Source organism: Saccoglossus kowalevskii, chromosome 15 (genome assembly GCF_978046115.1).
Source record: "Saccoglossus kowalevskii chromosome 15, keSacKowa6.1, whole genome shotgun sequence".
Lineage (NCBI taxonomy): Eukaryota > Metazoa > Hemichordata > Enteropneusta > Harrimaniidae > Saccoglossus > Saccoglossus kowalevskii.
The window spans coordinates 17,027,822-17,050,608 of NC_140655.1; the positions used below are offsets into that span (position 1 = coordinate 17,027,822).

Genomic DNA, 22,787 nt, shown 5'->3' on the forward strand with positions numbered 1-22,787 from the left:
TCTGATGCGATTGTTCGTTGGAAAGAAACGGATGTGAAGCAGGGGCACGTTCTTTCGACAGACGACCCGGTCTCCGCATTCAAACAGGTGTCTCCGTCGTGGCAGCTTGGGCCGCTGCATTCTATACGGTGTACGTGCAACAACCAGCGTATGCAGTAGTACCCCGAGGGAATATTCTTTGGTCACGTGGCACAACAACGCCAGCGGAATCGAACAGGTTGGTACTGATATGAGTGTGGCAGTTTCGTGACATATTTTCAGTCAATGTTTCGGAATACTTGAGAGGGAAGTACGCAGCCTACCGTGGATGTCCATCCAATATAAAGAGAGGTTATGTGAGGTCAATGACACCGTGTGTGAATATAGGTAATGACCTTCTGCTTTTTGTTCAGATGAGTATTAGATGTGGAGCCTTGAATACGTCTTACATAGTAACCTCTAATAAGGTAAGACACATTGGGATATTTGCCATATGTCAAGTTTACTATCAACGCTAAAATGTCCATAATGATTGCTACTGTACAGACCATGGGAACGATATTCTGGAAGTGGGTCTATTATACAATGTTGGTGGATGGCCATTGGAAATTCTGGGAGGGGAGTGATGGCGGAATTAGAATAAAATAATTTGCACAGCCGGGAAAACATCCTGAAAAAAAAACTTACAGGAATAACAGAAAAGAAAATCTGCAATCTCAAATCTTAGAGAAAAAAATACTCGTATAGTATGATAACAAATACAGAAAACTCATCATGGAAACAACAAACAAAACTGAGTGAAGGAAGCCATCGCTTCTCCCAGTGCTTATGCAGTAGCGGTAGAACTTGGCTTACACGTAAATATAGATTTTGCGCCTCGGTCCCACAGCTTGTTAAACATCCGTACAAATAATTCGCTTCCCATCTGATGTTTGTAATCCAATCGATACACATTAATAAACAAAATATACGTAGATTAATTTGATTAATTACTATCATATGGTAACTCGTACCAATTTGTTGTCACAATTTGTTGATACACAAGTAACTATAAATTTAGTTATGGGTCACTGGTGACTTGTAGGTATCGCTTCACTGTAGTATTTAATCGGCATTCTGTTTTCTTTTCTTCTCAACCATGACTTAACCATCAGTACAAAGTTCGCAACTGTCAACTCTCATCAGTTGCCATGGTAACGGTGAAGTGTACGTAATCATAGAATATAGTGTGGTGCAGTCCGTTCAGACTTTTTTTTCATGATTCCCGATTTTTCACTGCGAACAACTTGAATGTACAAGATATGTGGGCATTGATAACAATGATATAACAATTGCAGGCTTGTCGCCATGGATACGCATCACGGGAAAACGATAGCTCTAATGCTACTGTCTATGGTGGTGACAGGTGTCAGCGTTGCTGCAATGATGAGTTATATTTACGAGGAAAAACGGAAACAAGCTAAAATTCAAGAAAAACAGAATTTGGAACAAAGGTAAAGTACACCAGTTCGCAATTCGTCATACTGGAAAATCACAAATTCGTTAAATAACGTGTTTATGGTTCACGCGACACAAACTTGAATATTCTTTACTGCTAGCGCTTGCAAATAGAATTTGAGCATAACCAAAATATCTTTGGAGACAACGCTGACTATCGTCTGGCATAAACATGTGTACATTTCCCCAAACAATGTTGTCGGCCTTCTCATAATCATAAATGTTGACCATAACCAACAAATTAAATTATCATTTAATTATTATCAATATTTGAATTTCATTGTTAATAAACGATTTTTTCCCAGAATTGTATGATCCAATATCCATGTTAAAGCGCAATAATGATCGTAGGGGGCGTGATATTTGTAAAAAAAAAAACAATGCGTTTTACATACATTGTACATATACGTCGCATGAGACGCATGTCGAACCCGATACGATGCGACTACTGTGGCGTTTTACTCTTGTTTGTTACGTAAAAAAAAAAATTAAAGCGGGAGGGTCGTCACCTGCGCACGCGTGGGAATTGAGTCCTAAGCGATGATAACAACACACGCTAAAAACGCAAAGGCTCGTGGTAAGACGCTTGTTTGTAAACAATGACACGCTATGGTCACCTGACGCATGCGTAGGTGACGACTCCCCCGCTTTAATTATGTCAATTATTTGGAAAACGTTGTATGTATACGTCTTTAGTGGAATCCACTCTTCCGCGACTGAATGCGACTCTTTTCTGTCATTAGCCCGAAGACAATGGAATGTATCGACGATTACGATCGGTGCGCAAAAGAAAAACTACCACGATTTACATATTTATTATTATCGCATGGTGTTGGCGACCAAGCAACAGTAGAAGAAAACATGGCGTCGTATAACAGGTACAGTATCGCGAATCCAGATATATACCAGATTATCGATTCATTTTAAAAATTAACGAACTCCACTTTCATTCTGATGTGCTATAACGTTGTGGTTACTATGACTGCGCGATACAGTATGACATGACGTAAGGTGACGTAATTTATACTTCTTTTGGGCAAGTGACCAATTATTTTGTAAACCGGCATTTTCTTAGCGACGTAACTGTGGCATATATGGAAAAAGGTATTATCTTAGCTACGTAACTGTGGCATATTTTGTAAACCGATATTGTTTTAGCTACGTAACTGTGGTATATTTTGTAAACCGATATTGTCTTAGCTACGTAACTGTGGTATATTATGTAAACCGACATTGTCTTAGCTACGTATATGTGGTATATTATGTATACCGACATTGTCTTAGCTTTGTAACTGTGGTATATTAGGTAAATCGACATTGTCTTAGCTTTGTAACTGTGGTATATTATGTAAACCGACATTGTCTTAGCTTTGTAACTGTGGTATATTATGTAAACCGACATTGTCTTAGCTACGTAACTGTGGTATATTATGTAAACCGACATTGTCTTAGCTACGTAACTGTGGTATATTATGTAAACCGGCATTGTCATAGCTACGTAACTGTGGCATATTATGTAAACCGACATTGTCTTAGCTTTGTAACTGTGGTATATTAGGTAAATCGACATTGTCTTAGCTTTGTAACTGTGGTATATTATGTAAACCGACATTGTCTTAGCTTTGTAACTGTGGTATATTATGTAAACCGACATTGTCTTAGCTACGTAACTGTGGTATATTATGTAAACCGGCATTGTCATAGCTACGTAACTGTGGCATATTATGTAAACCGACATTGTCTTAGCTTTGTAACTGTGGTATATTAGGTAAATCGACATTGTCTTAGCTACGTAACTGTGGTATATTATGTAAACCGACATTGTCTTAGCTACGTAACTGTGGTATATTATGTAAACCGACATTGTCTTAGCTACGTAACTGTGGTATATTATGTAAACCGACATTGTCTTAGCTACGTAACTGTGGTATATTTTGCAAACCGACATTGTCTTAGCTACGTAACTGTGGTATATTATGTAAACCGGCTTTGTCATAGCTACGTAACTGTGGCATATTTTGTAATCAGACCTTGCACCTTGGCTAAAATGCTGACAGAAACTATGGCAGTTGTAAACGCACTCCAATCGTGCGAATAACTATACATACCTTCTTGCGGTGCTTTATAGACTCCATGACTAAAATACAAGCTAAATACAGCCAAGTATTAAAATGTCGCCTTTGAGAAATCAAAGTGTTGTTGTGCTATATACGTAACATGAAGCTAATCTTGCAGATATTGCTTGAGGAAGAGGATTTTCAACGATTTTCCAGATATGAGTACAACTATTTTGGACTCTTACGTTGACTTGCCGATTGGCATTGGCCCAACTATGTATAGATCATGGGTGTGGGGAGATGGCGATTTGTGCGTATCGAAAGGTATGACGTCACAAACTATATATATAGGGTGGATTAAGTTTGAAATAATGTAATAATATGCACTGGATTCCAGGCACACTAGTCGACAAGTCATCTGATTGGCCATACAGTCGTTATTATAACATATACGTTTTATTGACTAGTATTCGTTTCCCGTAAAAAAATCGACGCTTAGAAGTATTTCATGTGATAGATTGGAGATTGAAAATAGTATAGAAAGGGTTTTACCTAAATTATTAGTTTTCGCAAATTGAAACCCTGTCTTGGCAGCTCAATACCATTTCAACTTAATAGTACGTACTAGTAATGTGAAGCGCATGCATACTCTCGTACAATGTATCGACCCAAATGCTATATACTGAAAGCTTTTTCTTATCAATTAATTATAAATTAATTTCTAGCTGCCGGACTTCTGAATATATGTGAAATAGTGCCGATGTTATCAGACTGTTCATTGGAGCAAATTATAGAAGCCAATCAGAGTGCCGATACTATAAAATGGTTACAAATTTACATTTGCGACAATGGTTACCATAAAAACGTCATCCGACGCGCGGAGAAAGCAGGTTACCAATGCATTGTGATTGCATCAGGTGGCTACAGTTACCAAGACGCCACCAGCGGCCATGATTGGACACTTGCTTTATCCGATATTGTTGACAAACTTACAGCTATCCGATTGGGTAATTTTGATAACATGAGCCCAGCAAAAGCATTTTCGCAGGTAAACTAGTAACACTGCAATAATGTGTGTAAGGCTACTTAAAGTGCGGCAGTCGTCGTACCACAGGGAGCCCAGGAACTATCCTCGGGGGCGGAGCTACGTCACGGACGTTCTACGTTGCTAAGACGCGCTCCACTGTACCACGTATTTCTATGGGCTTTGTGCGCACTGCTGTGGAACGCCGGTGGAGCCGGTGAAAACTCGAGAAAACAACACAAACTCAACTTTGAAGTAATCCTGAACAACCAAATTCATATATGTTACACACGTAGGGCTAATCTTGTTACACTGTTCAGGGGACTCTCAACAACCATCGCAAAGTACCGTTTTCTGCGAGTTTTTGGTCTTTGTTTTCACCGCGAGGGTTGCCAGGCGGTAGAAAATGCCCGGATGTCCGCCCCCCCCGAGGATAATCAACTGTAATACACAGTCTCTATGAGCGGGGGGGGGGTATCGGCTGGTATCTAGTGTAAGAAATAGACAAGGGATGAAGGCTCCAGCCAGCTCACATTTTTTAAACTCGAAAAAACAGACGAAAAAAATAAAAAATAAAATCTAAAAAAAATACCAGGTTGAAGAATATTAGTTGCTCCTTCGAATTTCGCCAAAGCCTTACCTACATTTTACCGATATCTGCAGAATAAATCAAGAAAACTACACAAATTGACTCCATTTAGGAATTCCTATCGGCAAGTCCGTACGCAGTACACCGTTGGAGGCGTGGCCTGTTCAGCATTTGTCAACAACCAATCACAAGACTGGTTACGAACCAGTTGAGCAAGGCTAACCGAGTCGTGACCTCGATGTGGTTCGTAACCAGTCTTGTGATTGGTTGTTGACAAATGCTGAACAGGCCACGCCTCCAACTGTGCCGTGCGTTCGGGCAAACCGTTAGGAATTTCTAAATGGAGTAAATTTGTGTAGTTTTCTTGATTTATTCTGCAGATATCGGTAAAATGTAGGTAGGGCTTTGGCGACATTTGAAGAAGCAACTAATATTCTTCAACCTGGTATTTTTTTTATATTTTATTTTTCATTCTTTTCGTCTGTTTTTTCGAGTTTAAAAAATGTGAGCTGGCTGGAGCCTTCATCCCTTGTCTATTTCTTACACTAGATACCAGCCGATACCCCCCCCCCCCCGCTCATAGAGACTGCGTATTACAGTTGATTATAGTTCCTGGGCTCCCTGTGGTCGTACCGCGTTCTGTTCGATATGGGACTCATAGCGACGTATGTACAACGCGTGTAAAATACATTGTTTATTTACATGAAATCGGACACGCGCTGCGCGACGACTACCGCGCTTTAATTTGTAAGGTCACAGGGCGGCATCGGCACGGTAGCCTGTAGCGAAGATTCGTGTTCCACAAGTTTACACGACCACCTTAGCACTACGTGGTTTCAACTGACTTGTATTCGACTGGCTCCTACAACACATTAGACTGGCAAAGTCATTTCTGTTTGTAAAACAAAAAAGAAGTCCCGACTTTGCCAGTCTAACAACACAGCTTTCATATAAAGTTGCGCCCTCTGCGCTTTTGTAACTTTTGTAAGGGGTGGAAGCATGAACCCACAAACCACGGTGAAAGGAATGCCGTTTACTTCGTGGATATTGTTTTGATTTATAGTCGCCCATTATAGATTGTAAACAAAAAGTTTTTGGTGATGAACTTTATTCTAAATAACAACAACACAGGCAAAACAATGTAGTCCAACAGGAAATATATATTTATTTTAGATTATTTTTATCGTGAATTAAAACATGGCAGTCGTCGCACCACGACGTGTTTGATGTGGGTCCCATGCTATGTATACAGTGCGTGTAAACATCGTTGTTTTTTACACGTACTGTGCGTCGACTGTGGCGCCCTCCACGATGAATGTGGCGCCCCCAACGACTGTTTCGAGCACATATAATTGTAAACTGTTTACATTCATTTTATAACAGCACTCGATTCGTCCCACAACCTGGAACGATGTCAAAGATCTGAAAAATTTCACCAATTTACCCATAATCCTCATGGACATCGTAACACCGGAAGACGCCGAGCTGGCCATTGATTATGGTGCACAGGGGATTATCGTCTCCAACGAGGGTGGGAAAACTGTAGAATCTTTGCATGGAATTGTAAGTTTTATTTTTAATATACATGTATTCCAGGAGAAAACAATATATAAAACACACATTATTATAATTGTAGCATTATAGCGTACGTATAGCGTATTTTGCTAGATGAACATCTCATACGAGAAATAAACCCCTATGACGACAATATAAATACCTGAAAACAGCGCCAGCCACGGAATAAAAATAAAAATTACTAAGAGTAGTTTGTGTATTTTTGAAAAAATCAAATTGTAAAAGGGATCATTATTAGAGATGAAATCACCCAAATGAAGCTGTTTCACGATTGAGCAAAATATTATCGGCAATTCGAAAAGAAATGTTTACTCACACTAAATGTGTCGGTCCGCCATTTCAAAACCGGTTAGTTTTCACTAAAATTCAACTCACACACTTAGACTTGGGTATTTTGGTGTCACATCAACGAAAACAGTTTAAAATATAAACATACCATCCCTTCCCATTTTTTCCCCCAAAATATAGGACATTACATTCATTGGGTGACCCCCCCCCCCCGCCCCGCATTTTATAGCGTGGAATCTCATTCTCATTCGTCTAAAATAAATCATGTGTTATGCCACTGACGTCAATGAAATTATGGTATGTATTAAATACATTTTCTGAATAATGTGAAAATCCGATTTAAAATACTATCGGGTATGTGCCCTTTTATATTTCATTTTCAAGTTGGACGTTTTACCAGACGTTGTAAGTGCCGTAGATAAACGAATTGAAGTCTACGTATATGGAGGGATTCGTACCGGAATTGATGTCATGAAAGCATTGGCACTTGGCGCCAATGCTTGTTTTGTCGGTCGTCCTGTTCTTTATGGACTGAGTTATAAGGTATGTGCATCGTAACGTCAATATAAGTATTACAAACACACCATTAGCCATGCTTAACGCGTCAGGTAATTGGTTTGCGTTAAAAACAAACTGATGAACCACAGTCACTTGGGGGCTGAAAATCAATAAATACTAATTTTCAAAAAAAATCATCCGCTATACGTATATAAATAAACAAGTTGTGAAACACGGCACCTAGTAAATCGACACCCTGTCGGTTTCAAATGTCGATTTCTTACCTTAAAATGCGAAACAAAATTTTTAGAGGGGATCAGGTGTTACGTTAATAACCATTGTTCATAATCGCTAACTTGGTTTTATTCAAAACTGCACAAATCAAGGAAATACTCGCTGTTACGGCACGCCTGATTGGCTGAAAATGAGTATGCGCACTTGATTTACCCAGAACTCTGTGCGAATCCCCCTTGATTCTGGCTGCTGGCCATTTTCGTTCATGAAATCGTCGGATATCATCAGAAAACGCGGGATTTGTGCAGTTTTGAATAAAACCAAGTTAGCGATTATGAACAATGGTTATTAACGTAACACCTGATCCCCTCTAAAATTTTTGTTTCGCATTTTAAGGTAAGAAATCGACATTTGAAACCGACAGGGTGTCGATTTACTAGGTGCCGTGTTTCACAACTTATTTATTTATAACGTATAGCGGATGATTTTTTTTGAAAATTAGTATTTATTGATTTTCAGCCCCCAAGTGACTGTGTGATGAACGGCATGGTATGAGATGTTTGTTCGTTCATGAGCTCAGTAGTATCGAACGATCCGATTGGTTGCTAAATGTTATTGTGTACGCAATCAACCAATTATGACTCGCGCGGCTTTTACTCTAAGACATGTTTCTAAGATACGTTTTCTAGTATCCACTCAGCGGTACTTTTGTTTCTTCGTCTTTGCGAGAATTCTGAGATTGTTTGTGATGATTTACTTTGTTGGTGTTCGAAGCGAGGAGATTGAATTGTAATGTTATTTTTAATTCTAATATGTCGGTTCATAATATATATCGACCCGATATTATTTAATGATGTTCATGAATGTGTATATAATATATAATGGTATTTGAACCACATTGTCACGTGGTTTAACAATCAAAGGTGGTTGGTCCAGAAGTGCTTCACATATAATGTACACTTGTCACATAGATTAATAGGTATCTCATTATTGCCAGGGCGAAGAGGGAGCAATTCAAATATTAACCCTAATAAAAGACGAGTTGGTTAAAGCAATGACAAATACAGGTAAGATATAGGCCACTGGTCGACGAGTTAACGTCCAAGAAACGCCATTACTGCGCATGCGTTGTGACAATGAATTTCTCTACGACGATCATGTGCGTCTCGCCGCGCCGTGTTCGATGCGAGTCCAATGCCACGCTTGTGTGAAATTGTAACACGACGGCCATGGAGCTTCAATAGTACGAACCTGTTTTGTTGAACAATATTAATATTTAGGTGCCCCCATCTGTTTTCTCCGCCTCGCCCCCGAAAAATATTTTTTTTTCGGAGAAGACGGAGACGGGGAAAACAGACGGGAGCATGAAAACAACCATTGAGTTGAACTCGAAAAAGATTAATATTTAATCGGTAACATTTGAAGAATGTTTGGACGTTGTACAACACGGAACTAATGTTAATTCAGACAGATACAAAACGGTCCGTTGTACCATGTTCATTTCGTCACACGATGGGTCAAAAAACAAAAGCTCACTGAAAGCTGTATAATTATTGTGTACGTACATATATTAACAGTCGTATTTAAAGCGGGAGAGTCGTCACCTGCGCACGCGCGGGAATTTAGTCCCAAGCGATGATAACAACACATGCTAAAAACGCAAAGGCTCATGGGTAGACGCTTGTTTGTAAACATTGACACGCTATGGCCATCTGACGCATGCGCAGGTGACGACTCCCCCGCTTTAAATGCTCACCCTAATTTTTGTTACAGGATGTACATCCCTCAACGATATCGGGTCGTTCTGTGTTGTGCGGTCATCATCATGTCACGAGGACGACGATTGAAGAACAAGGAAAACAATCCATATGAACTTAAAAGAGAAATATCGAAAGAAAGCATTCACAGACTTGTATTTTACATTTTAAAACTTGTTTTTAATTTCTGGGAACAAAAACCACTAACATGTTTGTTAGTATAGCGTTCGCGATGATGCAGTTAACATACCGATAGGTGGCGTTGCTCAGGTCGAATATAGTCAATATTTAAAGGTTCTAAATATATTTATTCCAGATGATACATATATTTACATTACGTTGAACAATATATACAGGTACGATGTCGTGATAGAACAAAAGTCCTTCGATAATCACTGAATCACGGTGACCCTGACGACTAGGTAAAATAACCGTGACTGATTTGACATGTAGATTTTGTCGGAAAATTGAGCTTGAGTACAATTTAGAATTCTGACTGAGATTTAGACAGCCAATGGGATTGTTTTAATTTCAACCAATCAGCTCCTTTATCTTTTCACCAATCATGTACAAGGCCATATTCATTGTAACCATTCATGAACAAGGCCAATATTTACTTTGATAATATAAATAGGAGACGAAACGTCTCTTCTTCAGTTCGTTTTTGGTTCGTCTTGTTCGTTCATGATTCATTCATAGTTCGTTCAATAAAGTCATCTATTGCAGTCCATACGCGGTTTATTCTTCCATTCCTCTTCTTAACAATTCCCACAGATTTATCTATTTAGTAATGCCAAAACTATCTAGCACTGGTATGGATAATCGATACCTCCTCGGCGAAAGAAGTCTCTTATACAACACCATTGGCAAAAACTGCGTGTCAATGCCAAGTGGAGATACACGAACACAAAACGAATGTGTTTAGTATTTAACTTCGGATAACATCCCGGGCTTACTGACGATTCATATCCATATGATGGCAGTGATCATAACAGCTGGTATATTACAGGTATATATTATGTACTATATATTCACGTGATCATAACGGTTGGTATAATACGGGTATATATTATGTACCATATATTCATGTGATAGTTTATTGATCTGGTATGACAAAGTCATGAATCATTTGTGCCGCTATTAAAGACATTGTCCTAAACGTCGACAAAGGTATGCCTTCACACGTGGAATAAAACGTTTCATTCCGGCGTCGAGTTCTTTGCCCTGTGAAAACCCAGTCCTGAAAGAAGAGAAACAAATATAAATATTGTTCACAGTATGTTGTGTCGTCATTATATTGTTTATATATATGGTACTTTGTAGTCATTCGTTTGTATTTTGTTCAGCAATGTTTGATAAGTTAAATAATATTGTATTTGTTTTATTATCACAAGAACGTTCAACCTTTTACGCCATGTTGCGTTATCTCGCGCCATGTTGCGTTATCTCGCGCCATGTTACGTTATCTCGCGTCATGTTGCGTTATCTCGCGCCATGTTACGTTATCTCGCGCCATGTTGCGTTATCTCGCGCCATGTTACGTTATCTCGCGCCATGTTACGTTATCTCGCGCCACGTTGCGTTGCTATCGGAATACTATAAAGTACTGAAATGTTTGAAGATTTTTGCTATACAACTATCTACAATGTAAACGTGTGGGTAACTGAATAAAATAATGTACATCACCGAATATGTAAGACCTGCTAGAATCGTTGTCAAACATTGACCCCGCAGAAGATGATCAGACAACATGGTATTAATCGATCGAGGCAGTCGTGCGACATAAATTACCGGTCCCCATTGAATGTGGGTTATAATTAATTCACCCACGTGACCACTTCAATCATAATGTTATATGAATGGTTTAGGCTTTTAATATAGGTCCTTAATCTCTGTAAACCTTTTTTTTTTCCTGATTCAAAATCAATAATTGGTGCCAAGCAACTGAATCGTACCATCCTTCGCTTCCTACTATGATGGAAGAGAACAATCTGCTCAATATTTTCATTGAAATCTCGACCCAATTAGTACAAAATATATGAATTTTACGTCGAGAAAACATTTTCTCATAGCCATTAGATAAATATTCTTGAGGGCGTGAGAGGGAGAGAAGCGCGAGACTTGTTCTCTCCTGTCCGCTGTTCAAAACACCATGGTTGAATAGACCAATTAGCTATGGTCTGAAAAAAGAGATATTCATAATTTGTTCCTTCATTTATCTCGATTTTCAGAAAGTTTCCAGGATGAAATCCGCCCTAAATATGAAGTGCAAATCACACTCAAGGCAAGGCAAGACATGACATGACGCGATAACTTACTTGTAGTGGTTTACACGTAGTATTGTTCTGTTTACTGTCACGTGGTCGGCATTTGTGAGTACGTTCAGATCACCGTGTTGCATAGAAATAGAACTGGAATAAAAACATATACGTTACAACAATTCTGACGAAATCGCTTGCCTGCCTAATCTAGCAAAATAAGTAACCGTAAAAAGTGAAAACGAGATTGTTGAACGTTGCGACGTTGAAACTGACTTGTGGTGAACTATGTCTCTCAATTTTTGCTTGTTGTGTACAGTTACGTTTTCTTGTCTGATTTAATGGGCAGCATGCTCACCGTATTTTGTTTATCGATATCTCTCAGTGCATTGCAAGCGCCCTCTAAGTAAGTAATTTATTATAGTGACCTGCAGCTCAATGAACTGCCCAGCCCAGTCATCTTATATAATAATGATTACATTTACAAATAAAGGTTATGAAAGAGAGATTGAAATAATATATCAACAATACAATCCTGTAGTCTTCTTCTATGGGCCCATTTCCGATCTCTGCACGAGACCCACCCAGTGTCACCTTTTACAGCCTTGAGTGGGGAAAACCTATCGGCGCCAAGAAAAAATCTTAAAGCCCTGTTTTGAATCATTTCACACGTTTCAAATTTACTAAAACCCCAAACTCCTCTTATTTGAAACTACCAAATATTACACTGTAAGTCGCGTACGTGGTATGCCTATCACGGAAGTACGGGACATTCCAAATAGTGTACGAAATATTGACACGAGGCCATGCAGTACGCGATTATGATGAGTTCGGAAGTTTATTTGAATTTCACCAGTACAAAATATCGATTATGATTGAACTAAATTGAGTGTCGGCAATCAGTCGGTCAACGTCACGATATTTTTGTACATCAACTCTATAGATACCAATTGTTCTGAAGTCACAGATTCCAGCTCTAAAGAGATAACGTCACACAGTGGCGGATCCAGCAAAATGTATTGGGGGGAGGGTTCCAAGCTTCGCTTAAGATATACGGAGCATAAATCGCAGAGAAACTATGTGTAATCCAGATTATATGAACCGTCATGAGGTTTTTTGGGGGGGCATGCGCTGCCCCCTCCCCGCACACCACCCCCTGGATCCACCACTGACGTCACACATATTCTTACTTAGATCCACGTTCTCAGTGTCACAACCAGACAAATGATTGTGTCTGATTGGTTATTCAACCTACGCACCCAACTGTCAAACTGTGAGTAGTGTGCTCGTCGATACATTGTTTTGGTACGTGACTCACCTCACATTCTGCGGTTGAACAACATATTTTTCTCTTCCGTTGTAATTTCCAAGATGATCTCTCCTATAACTTTCAATGAGTAGTCTGGACTTCTGTCTTTCTGTACAATTTAAAAGAAAAGTATATGTCCCAATGTCACGATTTCAGTAATTAAACTTCGAAAGTTAAAGCGGGAGGGTCGTCACCTGCGCACGCGTGGGAATTAAATTCCAAGCGATGATAACACACGCTAAGAACGCAAAGGCTTATGGGTACACGCTTGTTTGTTAACAATGACACGCTATGGCTATCTGACCCATGCGTTGGTGACGACTCCCCCGCTTTAACGTGTCACATTCTTCGAGTTGGACATAAGTCCCATGCAACGTTTAGAACGCGTGTAGATTACATTATTTTTTTACATGAAATTTGAATAGTGTAACATTAAATCGATAGGAGGATCAGAATCATCGTCAGATGACGTCATCAAAAACAAAATAACGCTTCCTACCTGTTTTGGGCCTGGCGAAATAGAATCTCTTCAATTTTAAAACCTTCGTCTTCGTTTTATTCAAGTATGATTCTAATAACATTTGTAAATTTTCAGATTGCTCCGGATATAAATATTCGTTAACATCTACAAATGATAACCATTTTGAACCATCCTAAGCGAAGAAAAGCATTACCATGGTTGTAGAATATTTACATATTTTAAAGGTGCAATATTTTTGTGTGATATTGTTGTGTGATACAGACATGTTATGAATCACATTGGATCATGATTCGTTCAAAGAAAAATAATAAGACAATGCGCATGCGTATTAGAGAATTTCATCGTTTCGTCAACCGAATACTCCGTCATGTGCTACGTATTAATTCATGATAAATCATAATCCAAAGTGTTCATCTCAATATACAATTAAAAAAATGACACGTTCTCATCCATTTTGCATCGTTCAATAAAACTGTATATTGCATCGTGTCGTCCCCAGTTATACCTTACGGCATTGTATCATCAATAATAAGCTTAATTATTCAACAAAATCATCGGCTACTGGACACAGAAATTACTTGAAAGGATCATGAGCGATATAATCGAGATATTCCACACTTATATTTGCTCACCCTGTTTCGGTAGAGACAGTCGTTTCTGGCACTTAATGTGTGTAATGTGTGACTGACTGTTGTCCATGGCTGTGACATCCATGATTGGAGGCTGATCTTACCCAGGGTTACGTATTTCCTGTATAGGACACCGAGATGTGAAAAAAGAATCCAACGACCAAGATGTCTCAAAGGCCGTCTCAAACCACGTGATAGTAGTAGTCGTTTATCCCGCAATGTTACGATAAATCAATTGCATTTACTCTCGCGACCACAAACCCATTCCCCCGATGTTTATAAATTTTGAAGAAAACTGAATGCAAAAGCGCAGTACACACTGACGTCATTTGAAAATGTTTCAATATTATTAATTCCATCGGACAATAAAAACCTCTGGTTTCAGTTTGAGTATGCAATTTAGAAATACTCATAAAAAAATTAGTGGGTTTGTGGTGGCAATAGTACCTCAGGCGCCTAGCTAACTCATCTCTGCTGCCATTGGTTGTATAGAGATAAATATGCTGCACTCCAATTAAAAGATGATATTCTATCCATTCTGGTAAAATGGACCAGTCCTAAGAATACACACGGATAAATAATAAAGCAACTATAGTCAATAAATATGATGGGGAAAATATTTCAACCATCCTAGACAAATACACACATATGTCAAACAATATAAATGCTTCCACAAACTGCTGTAACGTATTGGCACTGGACGTGGTAAAAATGATAGTAGTTGAATACATAATAAAGCGGCAATAGCTGAAAATTTGAACATTTTTGTTTAAATTTAACATAAATATGACCAAATCCTACCTAAATATTGCTTTAGAAACCAATGCATGGTCAACGCGACCGTGCACAAGGGTAATGCAACATAAAATGCGTTGTGAAAACTAAGGGTCGAGTGGTCGTTATTTTAACCGTCAAATGCAAAACGTAAATTCTGGGGTTACTAAATAAAGTGGCGTCCGAGCAGTGAGAAACATTCGCCCTCGGCATAACTGTGTTACTTCCTTAGTATTACTCGTACCTGCGCTGAGACAGGTGGTGAACAGAATGTCATGTAATCGCTCCTCTGTTTCCATGGCAAACAAACTTTCAGTGAGGCTATCATTCTGAAATTTGAAAAGAAAGAAATTGTTAAATTGCATAGGTACAGTACTGAATAAGACAAATATAGCTTAGTGCTAACCAATTGCGCCATTGAAAGAAACTTTCGATTAACAGCTGAACGCTCCAGAGACATGTTACGGAAATTGAAAATTTGAATTTCATAATGTGAAACCAAAGCGAACGTATATATAATAAATTAATATAAGGTTCCCGGGCAATCTCCCAGGCAGAGTTCTATTTCTACGAATATATGATCTTTGCCACCACGAGATCGTATGCTTGTCGTTAATTGGTCGATGCTTCACAGTGGTACTCGTTGTGTCGTCACAGGAAGCGCTGTCCCAGCACCGAAAGGTGTAGAAAGGACGCCGACCTGCAGCGTCAACGCAGTGGTACTACTTTAAAAGACGCACACCAAAACCTTGACATGTTCGATTTTCGAACCCGACGAAAGCGTTCGCGTTGTTTGTAGGTTCTGATTTTTCATAACACAAACGGAGTGGCTATAGGACGAGTTAGCTGTCAATACCACGAAGTGCTTTCGTTTGTTTATATTCCTTCACCTGGCAATCGACGGGGCCGTCAGCTTGATGGACCGAATAACACCATAGTAACGGTTATTACGCAATGAAACTATTTCCTTTTGTAAATTAAAACTATTGCGTTTACGAAAAAATCATTATCAGCCATCGACAACATATTTTAAAACTTGTTTATCAGTAGGAATAAATCAACACGAGAGCCCTCTAATAACAAAAACACGTGTTTCGCCACAAAATGGCGGTGTATGGTGGCGAAGATACTTTCGGTGTTCTAGTCGCAAAGATCTCTGGGAAGGAGAATGGTTCCTGTGTGCACCACTAACTTTTTTGTTAACGGGTGATCTCGCTAACTGATTGCGCCAAAAAACAAAAACAAATATTAGGATACTTTAAAGTTGGAATTCATATTGTAAAGTCAAACATGTGAACATGTATAAATTATACTATCATGATAAAAGCGCGGTGGTCGTCGCGCAGCGCGTGTTCGATTTTCATGTAAATAAACAATGTATTTTACACGCGTTGTATACGTCGCTGTGAGTCCCATATCGAACAGGACGCGGCACGACGACTGCCGCCCTTTAATTCAGCGTGTCTTGAACCACCAATCTTTCGGTTAAGAGCCGAACGTGCAAATTCACTGCGCCATAGAGACATATTATGGCAGTTGGACTTTTTAACAGAGTATGTCAGCAATAAATGTTCAGATATTTTAGTGTCATGTTTCGTGTCATTCTTTACAATGGAGACAGAATATCACAGCGATATACTCACGTTTTCGTCGGGGTTTTCGTTTTTGCTGCATGTGACGGTGAATGTTTAATTATCCAGAAATTGACACATAAAGGAATAGATGACGTACTCGTATTCTCTCCTGTAGATATGACGTAATAGTGAATAGTCAGATATAAACATGAAAGTAGGCTGGCCATATTATCTATGTACGAGACATGAACTCTGGATGTTGTGAGTGAAGAAAATGTCTTACCGAATTCTGTTCTGAAACAATCGTGCATATATCGAGGAAGATGACAGGACAGCACGACAATGTCTCTGTATATAAAACATATTGGAAAAGTTGAATTAACAACAAGAATATATATATTTTGGCGATAATACCATGCAAAAGTCGCTTTCGTTGGTGCTACATATATTAGCTGCGTGTCTGCCCGTGGGTTGGCGCGGTACACATTGGCACAGTACTGATAGTTAAACAGCGCCACCACATGGTGAGTAATTAACGTAAATCAATGTATAACTCCCTCGCAGCCTGGTTTGATGTCATGCTTTCAATATGAGTTTTATGTTCGATATAACCGTGGCAAACTATATAGGAATCAGCTGCATTGCATTATGGGGTAATGTTATGCAATTAATGTAGAAAAGCATAGTATTAGAACAATTAGAGAATGTCATTCGATGTTTCAGTAATGTTTTGGTAAAAACAATTTTGGTGATATAAATAAAATATTTATTAATTAATTATTAATTTTATTTATTTATTTATTTATTTATTTATTTATTTATTTATTTATTTATTTATTTATTTATTTATTTATTTATTTATTTATTTATTTATTTATTTATTTATTTATTTATTTATTTATTTATTGTTTGTTTATTTGTTTAATTGTTTTTTTGGTTATTTAGTGTCATGTCAAGATAATGACATTCATGTAATTATGTCGAGCACGATTTACATAAATAGCAAAATCACAGTAATTTTATGGTAAGTAATTAACGGTACATACCACAGTTGCGTCGAAGCATACATACAAGGTAGAATTTGATACTTAGAAAAAACCTGCTGCTCTCTGATTGGTCTGCCTGTAAGGTTACCTGGGGTTAGGTAGCCAATCAGACACCACTATAATTGCTGTTCATTTTCATTTCGTGGTTTGGCGCTATTATACTAATATGATCACACACTGTATCAATAATTTTATAAAATGAGTGCATAGATTATTACTTTCTGTCACACAGGAACACCGCGATTCATTCGCATGGCTACATTGTATTAAACGCCCATTAAAAAAAAAGTCTTACATATTCGAAAAAAAAATGTTCAACAAGGATCTGTCAACCTGAACGTCAGTTAAATTATATTACAATTACTGACCTATCTAATTCAATATATTACGTAATAATCGATCACTTACCTATTCGAATCTTGAGTCACAGAAACCTTCCATTCTCGTTGGTCAGGATATAGACATCTAAGATTGCTATCTAAAAACAAAAGTGATGCAATGATTACTAATTTCACGCATGGTGGCGCTCGGGGTGGGATCCCTAAGTGAATGTCCTCCGAGTGACACGCTAAAATAATTGAAACATTGAGGAAAGATCCATGATTTAATTACCAACATTTGAACAAAGAATGTGATTCGTGGTACGATTACCCATAGTTGAACAACGGCTAAGATCAAGGCTAAGGCCAGTGGAAAAAAAATCTCTGTTTCTCGTTTCATGACAATTTCAAAATGAGGCGGCGAGGTGATTTTTTTTTTTTGAATACTGATCAGAGCTAAAATGGGGGAAATTTGAGTCAGGTGCGAGTACAAGCGCATTTTGGAATGCTTTAGAAAGAAAAAAAACGTCCGAGGCGCATAGTTCAAAATGATGCGCACGGAAACGAGAAACACAGATATTTTTTTCTCAGCCTAAGGTCGCAACAACCGCACAACAACGCAACACATTACTATACTGTGTAACTGTCGTAAATGCATATAGAATTAATTGTAAGCATGTCGAAGCTCGTCAAATGTGCAATATTTGACAAATTATTCTTCTATTCGATGTATTATTTGTTTCCTTACATTGTGAATTCATTTTCAACTTGGTGTCGTCGTCTACAAGGAACTCTTCACTCTCTCGGGAAATAGACAGAATGTATAGCCTCGATTCACTGTAGACGAATACAGAGTATACCATGTATCATAAATCAGGCAGCTCGATCCGACAAATCCATAATACAGCCTTAATTTGCGCCATGATCTATTTTAATTCAATTCAGTGGTTTGATTTAATGCTTTGCGAAAAAATAGTGTGAGTTTTTGTTTTTGGAACGGTCGCGTCGTACAAGTCGTAAATCTTTCTAAAAAGTAAACAAAATTAACTCAAATGTTGTTCAAATGGTGGAGAATTACTTCAATATTCAATTCAATTCACTTGGGATATAGATGGACATTAAGTTTATACTACGTAAACCCAGACAGTCGTGTTTGGTTTGTCGACATTACACGGTATATTTTCTTACCTAAGACTGACCATAGTACTGATAATGTAAATAGACATATCCAATGAGAACCCCGGAAGTGACGTCTGAAAAAACAAGAAAAAAAAACAAGATCGTACTGATAAAATGAAGGTCATATATTACTAAATGCCAAAAGTGGATTTTTTTTAAAGATATGATTTTATGTTGTTAGCATTCCTTGCTAGTGTCTCTCGTAAACAGTACAATTAAAAGTAGTTTTATGATCAGATCTACAGAAATAAAATTATATACATGTAGTAGCAAACGATGTGATCTTTTATGCAAACACACGTGTAATTGATTGCAATGTCGGCGAAATCGTATGTCCGTGCTCGTAATTCAGAGCCATAATAAAAGTGTAATACTGTATGGGGCTATAATATATCAGTGCATTACACTTTTCACAATAACATGCATAACAAAATAATTGTATTTTAAAGAATACCCTTACAGCTGTATAACACTTGCTGTTTCCCGTGTCCACTGTATATCACTGTAATGATTTGAGGCTATGACGTTTAGTTTAGTTATTTGCATAATGATATTGATACATTGTATGGAACATCTCGTGAGTATTTAGACTCAGTTCCAGGCCTAGTAGTTGAGCAATAAACACCTTGGCTACAAGTGCTCCTCTCCAGTGTGTTATTCTCCTCCCGGATCTGGTGACCAATACTCACTTGGTTCACTCTACCTTGAGAAGTCTGTTCTCAGTTTACAATCACAGAGTATAATATTTTAATTAAAAATACCCCCCCCAAAAAAAACCCAACAGTTACGACAATTAAGTCTAAACTTGGATTCAAAGATAGTGTATATAATAAAGTTTTGTAAATGACGCTTGTTCTACGTTGTCTTTGACTGTCACTAATGTTCCAATTTTAGAATCAGATCCCCGCACGTCTGATTTCAACGTACAAGATTTTTTGTCTTTTGAATCTTGGTTTGTTCTACCAATATCTGTTAATTCAACACTGTTTTTGTTTTCATTTCATTTAAGCATAGACAGTATACTGTCTATGGTTTAAGGTAGTTTGGAAAGAAATAAAATTTAGTTTCATCGAGCATATTACTGCACATATATTCATTATGAGAAAGAATGATCTATGTAGTGGGAAAATATTATCCCCACGGAAACTCACTAAATTATGTCATTTTTAAAAAAATGTTTTCACAATATTACAATTCATATTAATAATAATCTATGACTTTTTCATCCAATATCCAAGAGCAAAATTTTGAGATATGAAAAAACAATCCCACAATAGAAACCACTATAAAATGCCAATTTTGATTCTTTTCTATGATATCTTGGAAATCTTGTATCTCGAAAAATCGTATGTCGAATATCTGTCTGTTTTGTTAGGCAGATTGCATACGAACTTGAAATATGATCTTCAATCAATTCGGATTGATCTCGTTCAGATAGAAAATAAATGAAAATATCCAGAAAATATTCATTTTGAGAAAAAATGTACCTAACATATACGGATATATTTGTGGTCACGTGACCAGCTAAATTTGTGTACAGAGAGCCTTCTCCGTATTTGTTTTTCCCAAATTCGAACCGTGTTCTCCGACGTAAGTTAGAATTTAGATGTTTCAAACAGTTATTACAATTATGTGGTATATCTTTCGAATATGCTGTAATAATCACGTATTTTGTACATGCGTTGTATCATAGAACGCGGCGATTCGTTTATATTGACATGATGGCGTGGTGTAATGTACGATGCTTGTCACATTCATGACATTTTGAAAAACATTTGAAAGAAGCAGCTATGTATCCGAAGAAAGACGTTAGACGTGTTTTGTTTGTCCACTTTTATATATTCTCCCTGAAATGGGGAATTTAAAAATGCATGCTGGATAACTTGGATCATGTTCCAATAACTGTGCTTGAAATTGTAGAAACAATACAGAATGAATACTGGTATGTTTAAAAACGCTGTTTATGTAGTAAACGTTAGTCATTCACAATATTCGTGAACTAAAATTCCAGTGCACTAGACCTGCTTACTACAAGTCTTTTTTTTCGACAATAACAAAAATGCGAAAATTAATAATGGCACTATAAAACAGCAAAATACAAAACAGTGTTATGATTCGCGAACAAATCCTTCATTTCGTTCTTTTTTTAATCTTTTAAATTAATTGTACATGGTAAACTTACGCATTTGTGTTGTTAATTGTTCCATCGGACGAATACAGTTTGCTCTTCGACAAATCATACTACCCAAGGTGTAATATCAATTAGAAGTATTTAAGCATAAAGTTATCCACAAGTCGTGTTTACACCACGTCACCTTACAGACCCGGAAATTTCACCACGGCACCATATATCTATGGTTTATTTAACTATCTCCCAGACGAGTACGTGCTTCTATTCATGCAAAAACACACCAGCAATCTCTTGACAAATTAAATGTGTACAAGACTAAAGGGCAATCATTTCACTTAAGATTCGTAAACAAATAGGTGATTTTCCGTACAATTGCGAGATCTCGCGAGATGCATGAAAGACGCGCGTCGAAGGTCTGCCGCAAAAATCGAACGATTTGATTTTGAACTAGAATTTCTTTATTTCGCAGCTTACATTGACCGGCCGATCTTCGACAGAGGAATATTGCTTCCGAATACCCTAACTTAATGTACATTGCCTATCATCAAATGTGGACAGCACATTATTAAGCATGGAAATGTCCCTGAAATACTTTCGCGTTTGTCGAATTCCACGCGATGTTTGACGCGACTACGACGCTATGAGCTTTGTTTGTCCTGTTTTTACGTTCGATTTCACGCATAACGCGTGATTCTCGCAGTGAACGGAAAATGGTCTATTGACATATACTGATAGTGATAGGTCAATTATTATATAATAGATGTTATTATAAATAAGAAAAACTAAATCAAGGTTTTTAGTGTTTGATCATTGGTCAAGTCCCGGTGTAGTAAATTTGAGATACAATTCTGCAAAAAGAAAACAAAACGTTTATCGTGAAAAAAGGTAGAACACACTAAATAATTGTTTTACCACGATCTTCCACTCCAATGTTTCTAATTTTCAATTTCTTAATAAAGTTATATCCGGAACGAGTATTGGGGATCTTTATCGTGACTTGAACAGATTATACCGTCTTAGATTGTCTGTTCGTGACCACACACATGTTGAATATGTACCACGTATAAACGAAGTGTTTCCTTTGGCTCGTGCGTGCAATTTGTATAAACGAAGTGTTTCCTTTGGCTCGTGCGTGCAATTTGTATAAACGAAGTGTTTCCTTTGGCTCGTGCGTGCAATTTTCTACGCCTCGTGGATGAAAAAAAAGGCGCGAAACTTGTGAATTCCTGACGGTTTAACGAAAAACTATACGATTGCACACTTGAAAGAGTAAGTACCACGACTTCCGGAGAAAAGAGCCTCACTACCCGAGTCAGCGTCTCCAGTTCCGGACTGCGATGGCAACGCAGTTATTTGTAGAGGAGGATCTTTCTAGTGAATATAAAATTATAATGCCATGATGAGAACTAATGGAAATGACTGGTCGGTTGGTTGGATGGATGGATAGATTGCTTGACGCAGCCATCATTTCTTCATCAATCAACAATTTTATTTGTTCTACTGCCACTTCGGTCCCGGTAAACAATGGAAATGTGCGTTGGTGCCTTTCGTTGTGTACACACATACAGGGAGAGTGGAATAGAATATA

The 22,787-nt window shown here is 37.9% G+C and overlaps 2 protein-coding genes across 2 annotated transcripts in view; one reads left to right on the forward strand and one right to left on the reverse strand.

Annotated features, from left to right (window-relative positions):
- Nucleotides 1-10,228, forward strand: LOC144353879 (2-Hydroxyacid oxidase 2-like). Its single transcript, XM_085508311.1, has 9 exons — nucleotides 1-446; nucleotides 1,317-1,472; nucleotides 2,220-2,354; nucleotides 3,712-3,857; nucleotides 4,259-4,581; nucleotides 6,530-6,709; nucleotides 7,394-7,552; nucleotides 8,739-8,808; nucleotides 9,515-10,228. Exons 2-9 carry the CDS (start codon nucleotides 1,327-1,329, stop codon nucleotides 9,586-9,588), a joined length of 1,233 nt encoding a protein of 410 aa, XP_085364437.1. The 5' UTR covers nucleotides 1-446; nucleotides 1,317-1,326; the 3' UTR covers nucleotides 9,589-10,228.
- Nucleotides 9,786-22,787, reverse strand: part of LOC102809728 (uncharacterized) — a 19,887-nt gene continuing 6,885 nt past the window's right edge. The window contains exons 3-14 of the mRNA XM_006819995.3: nucleotides 19,078-19,142; nucleotides 18,638-18,726; nucleotides 17,978-18,047; nucleotides 16,807-16,871; nucleotides 16,609-16,692; nucleotides 15,194-15,297; nucleotides 14,623-14,732; nucleotides 14,179-14,296; nucleotides 13,565-13,718; nucleotides 13,075-13,174; nucleotides 11,817-11,909; nucleotides 9,786-10,738 (exon numbers count right to left, since the gene is read on the reverse strand). Coding sequence (XP_006820058.3) covers nucleotides 10,639-10,738; nucleotides 11,817-11,909; nucleotides 13,075-13,174; nucleotides 13,565-13,718; nucleotides 14,179-14,296; nucleotides 14,623-14,732; nucleotides 15,194-15,297; nucleotides 16,609-16,692; nucleotides 16,807-16,871; nucleotides 17,978-18,047; nucleotides 18,638-18,726; nucleotides 19,078-19,142 — 1,152 coding nt within the window. The 3' untranslated portion in view covers nucleotides 9,786-10,638. The remainder of the gene's footprint in view (nucleotides 10,739-11,816; nucleotides 11,910-13,074; nucleotides 13,175-13,564; nucleotides 13,719-14,178; nucleotides 14,297-14,622; nucleotides 14,733-15,193; nucleotides 15,298-16,608; nucleotides 16,693-16,806; nucleotides 16,872-17,977; nucleotides 18,048-18,637; nucleotides 18,727-19,077; nucleotides 19,143-22,787) is intronic.